This window comes from Bos javanicus, chromosome 15 (genome assembly GCF_032452875.1).
Source record: "Bos javanicus breed banteng chromosome 15, ARS-OSU_banteng_1.0, whole genome shotgun sequence".
Classification (NCBI taxonomy): domain Eukaryota; kingdom Metazoa; phylum Chordata; class Mammalia; order Artiodactyla; family Bovidae; genus Bos; species Bos javanicus.
In genome coordinates, this window is record NC_083882.1 from 53,821,310 (window position 1) to 53,836,908 (window position 15,599).

General features: G+C 37.8%; 2 protein-coding genes across 5 annotated transcripts in view; one reads left to right on the plus strand and one right to left on the minus strand.

The window, feature by feature from the left end:
• The window catches only part of PPME1 (protein phosphatase methylesterase 1), a 51,301-nt gene that overhangs the window by 27,009 nt on the left and 8,693 nt on the right, over positions 1-15,599 (plus strand). For 2 of the 3 annotated variants that reach the window (XM_061380810.1, XM_061380811.1), the window contains exons 5-9: positions 414-465; positions 5,096-5,250; positions 6,122-6,212; positions 10,270-10,335; positions 14,052-14,175. In XM_061380810.1, coding sequence (XP_061236794.1) covers positions 414-465; positions 5,096-5,250; positions 6,122-6,212; positions 10,270-10,335; positions 14,052-14,175 — 488 coding nt within the window. Of the gene's footprint in view, positions 1-413; positions 466-5,095; positions 5,251-6,121; positions 6,213-10,269; positions 10,336-14,051; positions 14,180-15,599 lie in introns of all 3 variants that reach the window. The other variant, XM_061380812.1, reaches the window with a different exon arrangement.
• P4HA3 (prolyl 4-hydroxylase subunit alpha 3) overlaps positions 2,307-15,599 on the minus strand; it is a 73,499-nt gene continuing 60,206 nt past the window's right edge. Inside the window, exon 14 of one of the 2 annotated variants that reach the window (XM_061380803.1) lies at positions 2,307-2,771. In XM_061380803.1, coding sequence (XP_061236787.1) covers positions 2,724-2,771 — 48 coding nt within the window. In that variant the 3' untranslated portion in view covers positions 2,307-2,723. The remainder of the gene's footprint in view (positions 2,772-15,599) is intronic. The other variant, XR_009729640.1, reaches the window with a different exon arrangement.

Here is a 15,599-nt window from a genome sequence, read left to right on the forward strand (position 1 = left end):
ACACATTTGCCAACCCTTTTGAACAGTGTAAAGTATTAAAAAGTTCACTGGGTCTGGTCATTTCCATTTGGGCATTTTGAGGGAAATCCTAGCTTTTAGTTTTCACAAATATTTTATAAATTCACACACATATATATCTTGTTGAGAAAATGTCTGCTAATGTAACCAAATTCCAATGCAGGTGGTGTATAAGGAATGTGGAAATACCTGCTACTGTAATTATCCTCCTTCTTTGCTACTGTAATTATCCTTCATAAAGATATGTCTGTAATAGAAAATCCTTGCTGTGCCTATCATGTACAATTATAAAGTCCCCATTTCATTATCCTAAAGTGAGATTTTTGGAAGACAGTACTCTTGATTTTATCATTTATCTCCTTGGGAATTTTACTTTTAAAATATTTTCTTTTTAGGTGAAACAAAAGTCAGGAATTCTGAAGACCTGTCTGCAGAAACAATGGCAAAGTAAGTAATACTGTTTATACAATCACCTGGCTTACATTACTACCATAAATAATAATATATCTTTATGGCTTTCCTGGTGAGATTGTTGAACAATAAATAACAGAACATCTTACTTCTTTTTTTTCTCTATATCTAGTGTTTCTTTACTATTTAATATTGAAAGAAACCTCTGGTTTCTTGGTATAGTCAATATGATGGTCATCATTTAAAATGATGCCCTGAAAATTCTTCAGGGAACAGTTTAGTCTGTGTTAGCTTTTGAAAAGTTTCCTTCTGTTCACAGAGTTGAATATTGAATAGAATCTGAATATCTATTGGGGACCCAAACTTGAAAAATAGTTGTTTACAAAATGCCCTCTAAGATGTTCTTATGATATCCTGCCCGCATGCTTTTTCCAGCTTTATAGTAAGATGGGAACAAGGTATTAAAGAATAACTGATTATACCCTGGACTGCAAAGTAAAAGATGAGGATAGCACCTACTGCTGCTGCTGCTGCTGAGTTGCTTCCATCGTGTCCGACTCTGTGCGACCCCATGGACTGCAGCCTACCAGGCTCCTCCATCTATGGGATTTTCCAGGCAACAGTACTGGAGTGGGGTGCCATTGCCTTCTCCTATAGCACCTACAGTGGCTCTCAAACCTGGCCATTCATCAGAATTATCTGAGAAATGATTTAAAGTACAGATCATTCAGCCCTGCCTCACAGCTCTTGAATTCATGCTTCTACCAGTGGGTCTGGGCATTTATATTTTGATAAATTTCTATAAAGGAATCTGATGGCAGCCAGTCCCATGACTGGTATCTGGGAACCACTATTCTGTATTGTATGGGCTTCCCTGGTAGCTCAGTGGTAAAGTATCTGCCTGCCAATGCAGGAAACACGAGTTTGATCCCTGGGTTGGGAAGTTCCCCTAGAGTAGGAAATGGCAACCCACTCCAGTATTCTTGCCTGGAACATTCTATGGACAGAGGAGCCTGGTGGGCTGCAGTCCATAGGGTCACAAAGAGTCGGACATGACTGAGTACATACACATACAACATTCTATTTTGTAAACAGGCTTTTTCAAGCTGCCTTGCTTTTAATACGTGCGCTCTGATGTGTTTAATGCATGCTCTCTCAAGTATTTTTTTGGCACCAAAAATACCTTGTCCCTTCTTTCTTTATCAGCTTGAATCTGGATATAAGTAAAGTTGAATCTGGATATAAGTTCTGTTTTTTCTTCAGAACCCGAATTCATGTGGCCAAAATTGTATCATTATAGTAGATGTTTTTTATGTGATTTTTATCTTCCAGGCTTTATTAAGTGTAAATTAAACATTTATTTATAATAAATTATTTGTTTTAATCCATAGTGTAAATATTGTCACCTTTTTATCAATGAGGAAATTGGCACAGTAACTAACCATGTGAGGTCACACAGTTAATGGACCTGATCTGTGATCATTCAACCATAGTGCTTGGCAAAGAGAGAGAAATAACAATGTGTGAGAACCATTCCACTCAATAATCATGTGCCTGAGAAACCATGAAAGGAGAGCCAAGAATCTGCTCCCTCATTTTTTTCTTTGTAATGTGAGAACAGTAATGCCTGAAATAATCAAGCATGTAATACCCATAGAAAGATTTTCAGATGATTTTTAAAGGGTACAAAAAAGTGAAATATATCATCTAAGTGGCCAGGTAGCCAGACAAGGATGTGATAGCTTGACTGACATTCAAGAAGAAATTAAAGAATTGATGATGACCTTAAGGAAATATTGCCTAATCATGTATGAATCTGGGACAATCAGAGAAATCAGATAGTAATAAACAAGGAAAGCTTAATATAAAGATTTATTAATTATAACAGGGGATTGGAGTAATGAGGAATTGGCTAGTAAAACGTAAGAGCTCTAAAGAATATAGGGTTAATTAAGTTGATTATGGGAATCAATGTCCCGGTGTATACATGTCAAATCATCACATTGTACACTTTTTAAATATAATTTTATCTATCAGTTACATCTCTGTAAAGCTGGGAACAGGTTTGAAAAAGAGAAGGAAAGACTAGAAATAGCAGATGTAAGAAGCAGCCACTTCCTATTTCCCCTCAGACCGAGACAGCACCTGAGTGGAAAAGACTGAGATCCCCTTGTTGGAGAGGGCACTAATGATGGCTTACTGAAGGTGTCGAAGTCACTTTGATGCTTTGTTGGCAGAACTTGCCAGAAATCTGCCCTTTCGGGTTCAGGGGAAGCTGTTCACATGGAGTTGTCTCACCAGCAGCACTCTGCAGCAAAATTACCGGGGATGGTTCCAGAGATCTGCAGTACAACATAATGCCTATAGTTAATGATGCTGTGCACTTAGAAGTTTGTTAGGAGGGTAGCTCTCATGTAAAGTCTTTCTACCATGCATATGTGTGCACACACACACACACACAAGCAGCACAAGGAATCTTGAAGGTGATGGATGTGTTTATTCCCTTGATCATGGTGATAATAACAGAAGTTGATCATGGTGATAACAGGAGTTAATCATGGTGATAACAGGAGTTGATCATGGTGATGATAACAGGAGTGTATACTTACCAAATTGTATACATTAATTATGTACCATTTTTATATACCAATTATACTTCAAAAATCTAGGGAGAATAAAAGAACATTAGGGATGAGGGGATGGAGTGTTTGGAGAAACCTTCTGTGTTGCAAGAGCTGGTCACTGGAAAAGCTGTGTGTGCTGCAGGTCCTGGATGCTAGACAAGCTACAGGAGCTTGTGGAGTCAGTGCACACCAGGAACAAAACCCTCTCTTTCTGCAGTATCTCTCCTTTGCCCTCTACTGGCATAGCTTGACATCTTGCCAGCTAGCAAAGGAAAAATATTTAAAGGCCTCATCCAGTTATTGCGGAACATGTAAAAGGTGAATAAGAGCTAAGAGATAATAAGTTGATAACTCACACAAAAAGTTCAAAAGAAAATAAATGATTAAAACCTTCTGTAGGAACTGAAGATAATTACCAAGAATTAGAAGAGTCAACAAGTTGGATTGTTGCTGAAATAGGTGAAGCAATAAAACATTTATATTGTTTCTGAATTCAATCACTCTGTGAAACAAAAATCTTAAAATGGGCATTTTAATGGGCAGTTGGTGGGTTTTCAAGTAGCCCTGACAGCATGGTTTTTGCCTTTCACATCAACTTAGAACCTAAACTCTATGTAAAATGAAACTCCACTGAAAGTAAAAGAGCCAAGATTCGAGCTCAGCTTACTCTGATACTCCGTTTTCTGTTATGTCTGTGATATGCTATACTGCTTCTCAGGAAATGAACTAGTATTAATAAATATAACAGGATCCCCCTAGATAGCATCTACCAAAATTGTATATCCAGTTACTAACTAGATAATCTTTCATAGCATCCTTTTATTTTACTCATTATACTTAACAAACCAAAACTTTTAGCCTTATTATTAAAAATTATTTGTTTTTGCTTATAAAATTGAGTGGCCTGCTTCTTTCTCATTCACACTGTCTGTAGATATTGCAACTATCCTATTCATATCTATAATTGTTGTAGAGATTTTTAAGATTAATTCCTTCAGAAATAATATTTATTTTTGCCATTCTGAATACTGTGGAGAACCATATTTGAAAGACTGTGTCCCTGCATTCACAGCTGCTATATGGCTGACAGTGCATGAGTGCCTGAGGTATGTAGTGACATTCAGCAAAACAAAACTGCTTAAAGTTGCCTGACTGACTCATTCCCAGAAGACAGTAGAGCCAGTGGTCTCTAGAAACACACCTTACTTACTCTTCCTGTAGCAAAGAAGGCCCATACACGAATGAAAAACAAAGTTTCTGCTTTACTTCTCATTTTCAAAGCTTTGGGGTTTGACTTTGTTAAATAGATTGACTCATAATTAAAGACTAGAACAGAAGCCAGTAAAAATTAGCTCTGAACAGTTTTCTGGTTTCTCAGAACACTAAGTTTGCGTTCATACTTCAAGCAAATTTACATGACAAATTGTAAATAATAATTAATATTTGTATAACACCTTACTCTTTTCAAAGTAAAGTGATGAAAGTACTCTTTTCACCACTGAGTGTCTCAGTAATCCTCAGAGCAATCCAGAATAGTAATTGATATCCTTATCTTCATGTTATAGATGTTGAAACTCTTAAGAGATTAAGTAGCTAATCCAAGTTCACACAGTAAAAAATAAACTAGGTCTGCAGTTCATCTTGCAGTTGATGTCGAACCGCTACATTATAGTGCTTAAAAAAATTGTTTTCGTGTTTCATGGATAGGAAACTGAGGCATAGAGCAGTTGAATGATTTGTTCAGAGTTTCAGGCTTATTTTAGGTTTAAAATAAAGGTAGATATTTATATAATTGTACTAAATGTGTGGAACAGTGAAAGTGTGATGTAAAGCGAAATCAAAGTTTTGTTCTTAGCTCTTGTTGTATAGGTACTGGGGACTGTGTTAGGAGGTTTACTTAGGTGCATTTGCAAGATGGTCTATTAGACCTTTACAGTCCTGGGATTATTAGTTACAGACCAAAGGAGAGAATTAGGAAAGAAAACTATTTTTACAGTGTTGTTAGTAATATTCCATGCTTTACTTCCTTCTCTTCTCTGCAGAGATGTTGGCAATGTGGTTGAAGCCATGTATGGGGACCTCCCTCCTCCAATTATGCTCATTGGACATAGCATGGGCGGTGCTATTGCAGTCCACACAGCATCGTCGAACCTGGTGCCAAGCCTCTTGGGTCTGTGCATGATTGATGTTGTGGAAGGTAAGTTTTCTTAGTGCTGACTAAATCAAAATCTTTGACTTATTAAAGATATCCATGGTAGATTATTGTTATCTTTATTTATTGTTGACTTTCATCTTGAAGTATGTCCCTCTGTCTTTTGTATCTTTTTTTTTTAATGTTATTTTGTAGCAAAAGCATTCCAAGTATTTTTTTATTTAGATATAATTGACATTTAACTTTTCAAATGTACATCATCATGGCTTGTTATATGTGTATATTGTGAAATTATCACCACAATATATCTAGTTAACATATGTCATCACACAAAGTTACAGATTTGTGTGTGTGTGTGTGATGAGAACTTATAAGATCTTAAAAATTTTCACATATGCAATATGGTATTATTAACTATAATCACCATGCTATACATTACATACCTAGGACTGACTTATTTTATTAGTGGAAGTTTGTACTTTTCACACCTTCACTCATTTTGTCCATACCTCACATTATATAGTTATTTTATATACCATGAGAAACTCTACATAAACATTGTTTATGGCTGCATAATATTTCAATTGTATGTACATCCCATAGTTTTAATTACTATTTAAAAAGAAACTGCCAGGTTTTTTCTGATCCAGCCTCAGAAGTCACACTATTGCTTGTATAAGTTAGCTCTATTCAATGTGGAGGGACTACTGAATACCAGGAGGCAAAAATCACTGGAGGACATCTTAGAAGGAGGCAATCACATTAGTCTTCTGAATTTTCTTAAACTGCTTTTTCCCTCCATAGTCACTTAATTCTGTCATTGAGGGCAGATACATAGTATATAGTTGACTCTTTAAGTTATGTTGACTCAGAATATGTTAAGTACTGTGGTTAAAATTTTTTGTTTACCATCTAGGTACAGCCATGGATGCACTTAATAGCATGCAGAATTTCTTACGTGGTCGTCCTAAAACCTTCAAGTCTCTGGAGAATGCCATTGAATGGAGGTAACCCACAAATTTATATAATCTATATTTTAAATGTTAGGTTTTAGCTTTTCTTTTTCATCAGCTCAAGCACCAAGTTGAAGGGAATGGTTCAATTTCCAAGCCTTAGCTTTGTTGTAATATCATGTATGGAAACATTTACATAAAGAGCAGTTTTAAAAAATAAACGTTTTGGACTTGGCTCAGTTGTCTAAAACCCATCCTTTTTCTAATATACTATAGTACCTCCTAGAATCTTAACAATTATGGATTATCTGCTATCTAGCTGTTCCCATCGCTAAGGTGAGATTTTGGACTAAATGAGACTTTAAGGCCTTTTGCAACTCTGATGTGCCATGATTCTAGATTCACTTTCTCTGTTCCAGAAAAGGTGGAGAAACAGATGGCTGTAGGTTCCCTTCTCGGTTTTTATTTGCGTTTGGCCTAAATAAAAACCCTTTGCTAAATAGTTTTCATAGAAATTACTGATAGAATTGGCTGTGGTTTCCACTTAAGTAAAGGCTGTTCAGTCATTAATTTATTCACTAATTCAATAAATTATTTGACCATTTATTAAACACATATTTATTGAACACTTTGTGCTAAAGGGTAATGATGCAAAGACGAGTAAAACACTGTCCCTCCCCTACAGAGATCAGTTTTGGGATAAAACGTCTTCGGTATCCTTTTTTCCTACCTATTCCTCAAAATCCATTTCTAGTCCCCTCTTCAGAACACTTCCTATAACTCCTCCAAACCACCCTGGTCATTCCCTCAGCAAAATTGCTAAAACCTTCAAGTCTATATTACATTGTACTGTTTACCCCTAAGTCTTCTAATCCTTCTTTAAGGGACATGCTTATATTGTTAATTTTTATTTCTGTCTTAATCCTCTTCTGCATAAGATCAGAAGCTATTCTCTATTTCTTTTGTACTTTCATATAACATATACCATACTGCAGGTGGCTTTAGCAGGCAGAATGTATTTATTTACTGAGTCAGAGATATCGAGTGAGAATTAAGAACCTGGCAAATGTATCTTAGGCATTCCTTCTAGGACAGAGGATCTCATGCCAAATGTGGCTTGCCAGAATGATGTTTGTGTTTGATACGGTTGCTTTTGCCTCCCCTGTTTACTACCATGATGTAAGATGCTCTCTTGGGAGTACCAAAGATGGCTTAAGCAGCCACACTGAGAATGCAACTGCTACTAGCTCAACATGTACCTTGGGCCCTGCCTGCCTCCCCAGTAACAACCAGTGAAAAAGTTATTACAGATAGCTTTTAAAATTTATTCAGTTAACACTTTTTTTTTCAGGTACCTGAGATGTATCAGTACCTGATCTAAGAACTGGGGATGAATTAGGCTTAGTTCCTTTCATCAAAAAGCTGGAATACATACAAGTAATTATATAAATACAACACAACAAAGGAGGTACAGAAGACAAGTACCCAAACCAGTCTGAGGGTCATAGTGCACCTTCTCTTAAGGGGAGACAGAGTCTTGATTCTAGTGTCAGATGTGGGATAAGCATTCTGTTTGTTGAATGTTAAAATGTTCTGGGTTCTATGAGAGCCACTGATTTTTAGATATCTTTTGAGCGTAAGAATCAGAAAGAATACTACCGGCTTTTTGGTAATTTTATTTTGTGTCTGAGGGATATCTGAATAGTATATGACTCATGGCTATTTTGGTTATTCCAGATTTGAGGTGGGGACAAGATGTTGAAATACAAGACCAATCCATTTAATCCAGTAAAGATTTAAAGCAAAGTGAATTTCTGCTTTTGTTTTCTTGGTCATGCAAATAAGAGGCAGTAGGGTGTAGTCATTAAAAGCCTGGGCTTTGAAGTCAGAAATGGATTTGGATCTTGATTCTACCACCTAGATGCTTTGAGGAAAGCAGAATAGGGGAAGCAGTTGAGGAGGAAGGGTGATAACAAAAGTGAGAAATTGGTAGGAAACAATTGTAGAAGAGAGTAGTGCTGGTCAGCATAGACTGTGATGGCAACAGAGGAAGTTATATGGTCATATTTGGAATGTATTTTGAAGTAGACTGATAGGATTGCCTTATGGATTGTGTGTTGGGAGAGCAGGTGAGGGGAGATGCAGCATTCAAGGATGACTACTAGGTTTTTAACCCAATAATTGATGAATGATAGAGACAAAGAACAGCAGATTTGAGGGCAGGTACGGAGAAGGCAGTGGCACCCCACTCCAGTACTCTTGCCTGGAAAATCCCATGGACGGAGGAGCCTGGTAGGCTGCAATCCATGGGGTCACTGAGGGTCGGACACAACTGAGCGACTTCACTTTCACTTTTCACTTTCATGCATTGGAGAAGGAAATGGCAACCCACTCCAGTGTTCTTGCCTGGAAAATCCCAGGGACAGGGGAGCCTGGTGGGCTGCTGTCTATGGGGTCACACAGAGTCAGACATGACTGAAGTGACTTAGCAGCAGCAGCAAGGGGCAGGAATCAGGACTTTTATTCACATGGTCAAATAAAAATATTCTCTTTGAATATGCAAAAAAAAAAAAAAAAGGCAAAGATTGAATGCAATCATTTAGTTGATAGAAAAAAGATCCAAGTACTGAGCTTTGGGATACGCTACAGTATTTAGAGCTTGGGAACGAAAGCAATATCCATCAAAATAAACTGAAAAGGCACAGTTGGTGAGATAGAAGGAAAGCAATAGAGTGTTAGCTCTCTCTTGGAAGAAGAAATGATCTTTGTCAAATGCTGCTGAGAGATCAAGTGAGGTCAAGACTAAGAAATGACCATTAGGATTGGCCTGATGAAGGTGACCTTGACAAAGGAAATCTCTGAAAGTAAGTAGGAGATAAAAAGCTGATGTATGTTGGGGATGTTGGTTGAGGAAAGGATATGAGGTGACAAAGTGGAGAAAGCAAGTAAGATAACTTTTTTGAGATAGAAGATCAGAGAAGTAAGGTAGTATCTAGAAGTGAATGTGGGGTTGAAAATGTTTTTAAAAGATGTTTTATAATATCCACTAGATGTTTTATGTAATATCTACTAAAGGGAAAAAATGACACAGATAAGAGACAGGATGAGTAAAGGGACAAGATCTTCATGAACAAAAGAGGATTGAACCAGTGCCCAACGTTGGGCTTGAATAGAAACAGAGATAACTTCATATATTCAGTACTCTTCAAGGTAGAGTATATATGATTATAATACAGGTAGATTTGTAGATTCAGTTGGTGGTGGAAAAATGAAATAGTAATTCTGATTGCTTCTTTTTATCATTAAAATAAGAAACAAAGTCATTATCTAAAGGGGGTTACAGTATAAAATTTTATGTGATTTTTTTTTTTAAGCTGAAAAATGAGATTTAAAGAAATGTGTTCTGCTGGCTGGCTTCAGGCAGTGTTTTCAGGTCCCCTGGGACAGGCAGTCATTTTTCTTGGCCCTTAGTCAACTCCGAGAAGACTATTCTATTTAAAGAGTGAGCTCCTAAGCCTCTATATCATGGCATGTAAGACCCTCCAGAAGCTAACCCCTGCCTGTCCTGCTCTGTCACACTCTCCTGTTATCTCCTCTGTTCCTCCTTGCTGTCTTCCTTCTAAGATCGTCATCCTACTGATTTTTTCACATCACAGTACCTTCGTTCACAGTGTGCCTTCTGCCTGTTTTACTCTGACTACCCTCTTTTATCTTCCACTTATCCTAAGTCCTCAGTTTAGGCAAGACTTTGGGAAGTTTTCTCTGACTTCATTCAAAATAAATGAGGTTCATTGGAACCTTACTCTATTAAAATTATTTGTTTCATTTCTTTCTCCCCACTAAATTATGTGCTTCTTGAGCTCAGGCATGGGATATGGTATCTACCTCTTGGTAAATATTGCCAGGACTTAAGTGATTTCAGTGCCTTAATTTTTACTGCTTGGCTTATTACCATAATAACGAAATGGGAAGTAGTGGTAATCTCCATAGTAAGCTACATTGATAACTGCACCTTTTTACTAGCTCCCACAGAATCGCAAAATTGTTGATTTGACCCTGCTGATATAAGATAAAGAAGAATAACCTTCTTTCTCCTGTTTCACTTTTCTAGTGTGAAGAGTGGCCAGATTCGAAATCTGGAGTCTGCCCGTGTCTCAATGGTTGGCCAAGTCAAACAGTAGGTTTTATTTTTTCCCCCTTGCACTGGTTAGAGGCTGAAACATAATGAGGAATTACAGGTTGCTTTTTTGGTCATACATCTATTCTACCATGTTGGTGAATACCTTCATTATTTTAGATAATTTTTATAAGAGAACTCAGTTTGGCCAGTTGTATAGATTTTCTCTTCTTCTTCTTTTTTTTTTTTTTGCAGAAATCCCAAAGCCAAATAATGTCTTCTATATCAGTGGTCTCCAACCTTTTTGGCACCAAGGACTGGTTTCATGGAAGACAATTTTTCCATGGACTGGGGGGCAGAGGGGGGATGGTTTGGAGATTATTCAAGCACATTACACTTATTATGTACTTTATTTCTATTATTATTACATCAGCTCCACCTCAGATCATCAGGCATTAGATCCTGGAGATTGGGGACCCCTGTTCTGTATAATAATGGATTACCTTATTAGCATAACTATAGGTGTTGAAAGATGAAGATTAGCGTTCACTCTGGTGCTGGCAGCCATGGTTTCATTCTGGTAACAGTCTCCTAAGCCAAACCTGGTTGTGAGGAAATCATGTTATAAAAAGCTTTGGCACAGCCTGAGTGAAAGTCAGATTTTAAGGGTGAGCTAAGATTATTTATTATTTAACTTCCCTGGTGTCTCAGATGGTAAAGAATCTGCCTGCAATGTGGGAGACCTGGGTTTGGTCCCTGGGTTGGGGAGATCCCCTGGAGAAGGAAATGACAACCCACTGTAGTATTCTTGCCTGGAGAATTCCATGGACAGAGAAGAGCTGGGCGGGCTATAGTCCATGGGATCAGAGAGTTGGGCATGACTGAGCAACTAACGCTTGACTTCGAAAGATTATTTAGCCCAGTTGATCCTCCTAGATAGGGTTACATGAGTCCTGGGTATTGCTGTGTAGTCACAAAATAAACTTCAGGTGAATTGGGAAGAGGTTGCCCACCAGGACACACAGGGAGTACAAAGGTGGATGAAAATGATAATGGCATTATTAAATGCCTGCTCTTTGCCAGGCATTGTGCACGGCATTTTATATACACTGTGTAATTTTAAAACCTTGTATAATGGAAAATTCTCAAACATACACAAATAGAATAATAGAATGATCCCAATGTACCCATTACCCATCTTCAACAGTTATGAACTCATGTTTCATCTGTGCCCCTATTTATTTCCCCTAAGGACAAAATATTTTGAAAAAAATTTCAGATATAATTTCCTTTGCAAAATTTTAGTATGCTCTAAAAGGTAAGGACACTTTAAGCACAGTCATAAGACCAATATCACACCTAAAAAAATTAACAATTCCTTAATATCATCAAATGTCTTTAGTATCTACGTATCTGATTGTCTTAATTTTTTTTTTAGTTCAAACCAGAACTATAATAGGAATTTATACATAGCAATTGATTGATAAATCTCTTAAGTATCTTTTAATCTATAGGCTACCCTTCTGTGTCTCTTTTTTTTCCCCCTGGCAGTTTATTTGTTGAGGAAACCTGGTTGTTTGCTCTGTAGAATCTCCCACAATCTAGATTTGCTGATTGATTCCTTAAGGTGTAATTTAATATATTCCTTTATTCCTTGTATTTTCTGTAAATTGCTAGGTTACAGGTTTGATCAAATTCCGGTTCGTTTGTTGTTATTTTGGTTTTTTATTAGTTCGCAAAGAATCCACCTGCAACGCAGGAGATGTGTACCAGAGACTTGGGTTCAATCCCTGGGTTGGGAAGATCCCCTGGAGAAGGAAATGGCAACCCTTTCCAGTATTCTTGCCTAGAAAATACCATGGACAGAGGAGCCTGGTGGGCTACAGTCCATGGGGTCACAATAGAGTCAGATAAAACTAAGCAACTAAACAGCAACAGCAATAGGTGATGTCGTGTACTGCTGTTAGGAAGCACATAATGTCTGGTTGTCTTTTTTTTGTTTGTTTTTAATATTAGTGGCCATTGATGATAACTACCTGGATTCATTCATTCATTTCATTCATTGATTTGCACTACCTCATTTAATCCTTACAATACCTCTTCAAGGTAACTCTTTTATATGGGGGGAAATGGAAGTTCAGAAAGGTAAAGTGACTTTCCCAGGATCACATAGCTAATGAATGATAGAACTCATATTCTTAGAACTCAAACTCCTATGTATTTGACTTTAAGGCCTACATGATGGATTTTATATCCAAAAGAGCAGTTTGAGTAGTAATATCTGGCAGGCACAATGCAGAGGCTTTAAATAAGCTGTGAGACTGCTCATTTTTCAATGCTTGAATATTTTGAGATCTGATTTGTTTAAGCAGTGAAGAGTTACATGGTTTGTATTCAGGTAGTTCAGTTATCTTTACATTTTTACTTCAAGTGATGTTTTCTCTAAATATGTAAAACTGTGTGTGTAAGAATCTGTGTTTTAATTGTCACTTAGATGCCCACTGGAACCTTCCTGCCCTTCTTGATCTAGGTGTAATTCCCCTGAACCTCCCAATTTACTGCTGTGGAAGCCCAAAGCACATATTGTTTTGTTAATACTTTGACCTAATTGTGAAACTTGACACCTCAAGTTCCTAAGAAAACCCCCACTTTACAAAATACTTGTGAACATACACATCACTGAAGGTTTGGTAGAGAAGACAGAAGTTACCATTCTTAAAAAATCTACACCCGAAGTTTGACTGACCCTTCAGTTTGTCCCAGTCTCTCTTCATCTTGCTTGTTCTCTCTCCTCGTCTCCCTCCTCTCTCCTTTTTCAAGGGCAAAATGATAGATTATCATGAAGAGCAGACCTTGGCCCTAGCTGCTACCTAGGCTCTTGAGGTTTTACTTTTAACACCTGTCAATGTATTTTTGTTCAACGAGTTCTCTTTAAAAGAAATTATGGTACCAGCTGTTCCTGTAATAATTTTTCTACCTAATTATATAAAATAAAGAGAGATTATTTTTAGATGCAAAACAACAATAATTGGTTGGATCAGATGCAGTAATCTCTAAGGTTTATCTGGCCCTGGTTATTGTAATTGCCAGTTTCTGTCAGCTAATTAAAAGTGGGGGCCTTTTACCAATCTGTTCCAGCCTTGTTGTACTATGCACCATGCTTTAGAGTTAACTGGGCCTGGATCTGCCTCCCAGCCGCATCCACTCATGAGCTAAATGATCCTGGACAATTTTTTAACTCTTCAGAGCTATTTTAGGGGATTGCTATGAGGATTATATAAGATAATGCCAATAAAACTCTTGTCACCATGCCTCAGGAAATGGTTACTACCTTCTGTGGATCAGTAGTAGCTCAGACGGTAAAGCATCTGCCTGCAATGCAGGAGACCTGGGTTCAATTGCTGGGTGGGGAAGATCCCCTGGAGAAGGAAATGGCAACCCACTACAGTGTTCTTGCTTGGAAAACCCCGTGGACCATGGATCGTGGATCATGGATTGGCAGTGCTTGGGGTCACAAAGAGTTGGACATGACTGAGTGACAAAACATTCATCGGTGCAAGAACCAGAAACCAGCCCTTGGAGTATAGTGAAATGTTGGCCATGACCTTTCACTTTTGTACACTTTTAAATGCACATTTTTCACACCCTCCTCCCAGAGCATTGTTAAATTTTAACTAGTATTTGATTATAAAAACCCATAAATAGCTTCTCTAAGGTAATTTGTGTGTAGAAGAGAGGTGTGTGATAGCACTTTTTTTTTTCTTTTTAATACCTAGGTGTGAAGGAATTACAAGTCCAGAAGGCTCAAAGTCTATAGTGGAAGGAATCATAGAGGAAGAAGAAGAAGACGAAGAAGGAAGTGAGTCAGTAAACAAGAGGAAAAAGGAAGATGACATGGAGGTGAGTGAAAGTTAGTATTCTTAGAAGGATGGGATAGTGTGTAAGGTGGGGAAAGGAAGGTGACATTGTTCTTTTTGTCCATCATTAGATATTTAAGGGACAAAGATACTATCATAATAGATACTTAGATTAACTATAAGATATAAAACACTTCTTTTTTCTTTTTACAATCCAGGTCTTTATTTTTATACCCAAAATGCCATGAATTCATAGGGAATGGGCTCCAGGAGTTCATGCTCCTTTCCATTGGTCCTCATGAAGTGTGCTTCTCTGGGTGGAGCAGGCTGGTGCTTCAGCTGAACCCAAGTCCCTTTCTCTTCGACTTCCTTCTTTTTCTGATCATTTCCTTCACACATTTCAGGAAGCTGTTAGCTCTTAGAGTGCCTGATTGCTCCATACGCACATTAATTCTCTTGGCAAGAATCTTGCCCTTGTTTGTTTACAATGATGCCAATAGCATGCTGGATAACACTGTAGACTCCCAGTTTTGCTCTGGTAACATTTGTGGGGCATTCCTTTTTGAACAGTACCCATCCCCTTGATATTTACAATATCACCCTCTTAGTAGATTTGCGTGTATGTGGCCAAAGGAACAACTCCATATTTTCAAAAAGGCCTAGAGAACGTGTAGCAGTTGCCCCTCCTCTTTCTCTTTGTGTTGGTCATTTTGGCAAATTACTGGAAGATAGTGGCTCTGGCTGAAAGCATAAAGCACTTCTTTATAACTCTGACAAATTGGAATATTTTGTAGAGTATTACCCTACCCTCAGAGAGAACTGCTCTCTCATCAGGCCCTTTCTCACCTCTACTTCTGTTCCTATGATTTATCTCATGAGAAAATCTCCCATTTCCTACCACCAGTCTACACAAAACTGATCAGATCCTACCCATCTTTCAGGGTGTATCTCCTTGGGAAGCTTTCTGACCTCAGTTTATATTAGTCCCTCCGCAGTATAGCACTGACAGTCTGTAGGACACAACTTAGCACTTTCTTTTCTGAAGTTGTGACTGAGTCATATAACTGATTTTCCTAAGCCACACTCATAATATATGGTTTTCTAATAGTCATTCCTATAATACAGGTTCAGTGTCCTCTAATAACAAGCATTGTTTCCCCTCAAAAATAACCTATGTATTTGGAGCAGAGGAACTGATGTTATGTGTGAATTTCCCTCAACATAGAGCTTAAGGTTGTGTGCATAGTAAATGTTCTGTGACAACTTGCTGAGCAACTGATTTGAGGATGGTTGTGGGAAGGGGTGCTTTTTCTGAGAAATGATTAGTGAGTGTGAGCCACAGACTTTCAGGGATGGATTATGACTGTCTTACTTATGACAGGGAATGGACTCAGTGTACACCACATATTCCTTTGGATTTGGAGATGCTAGTGTCAGCAAGGAGGAGAGTACATTGTTTAAAACAGT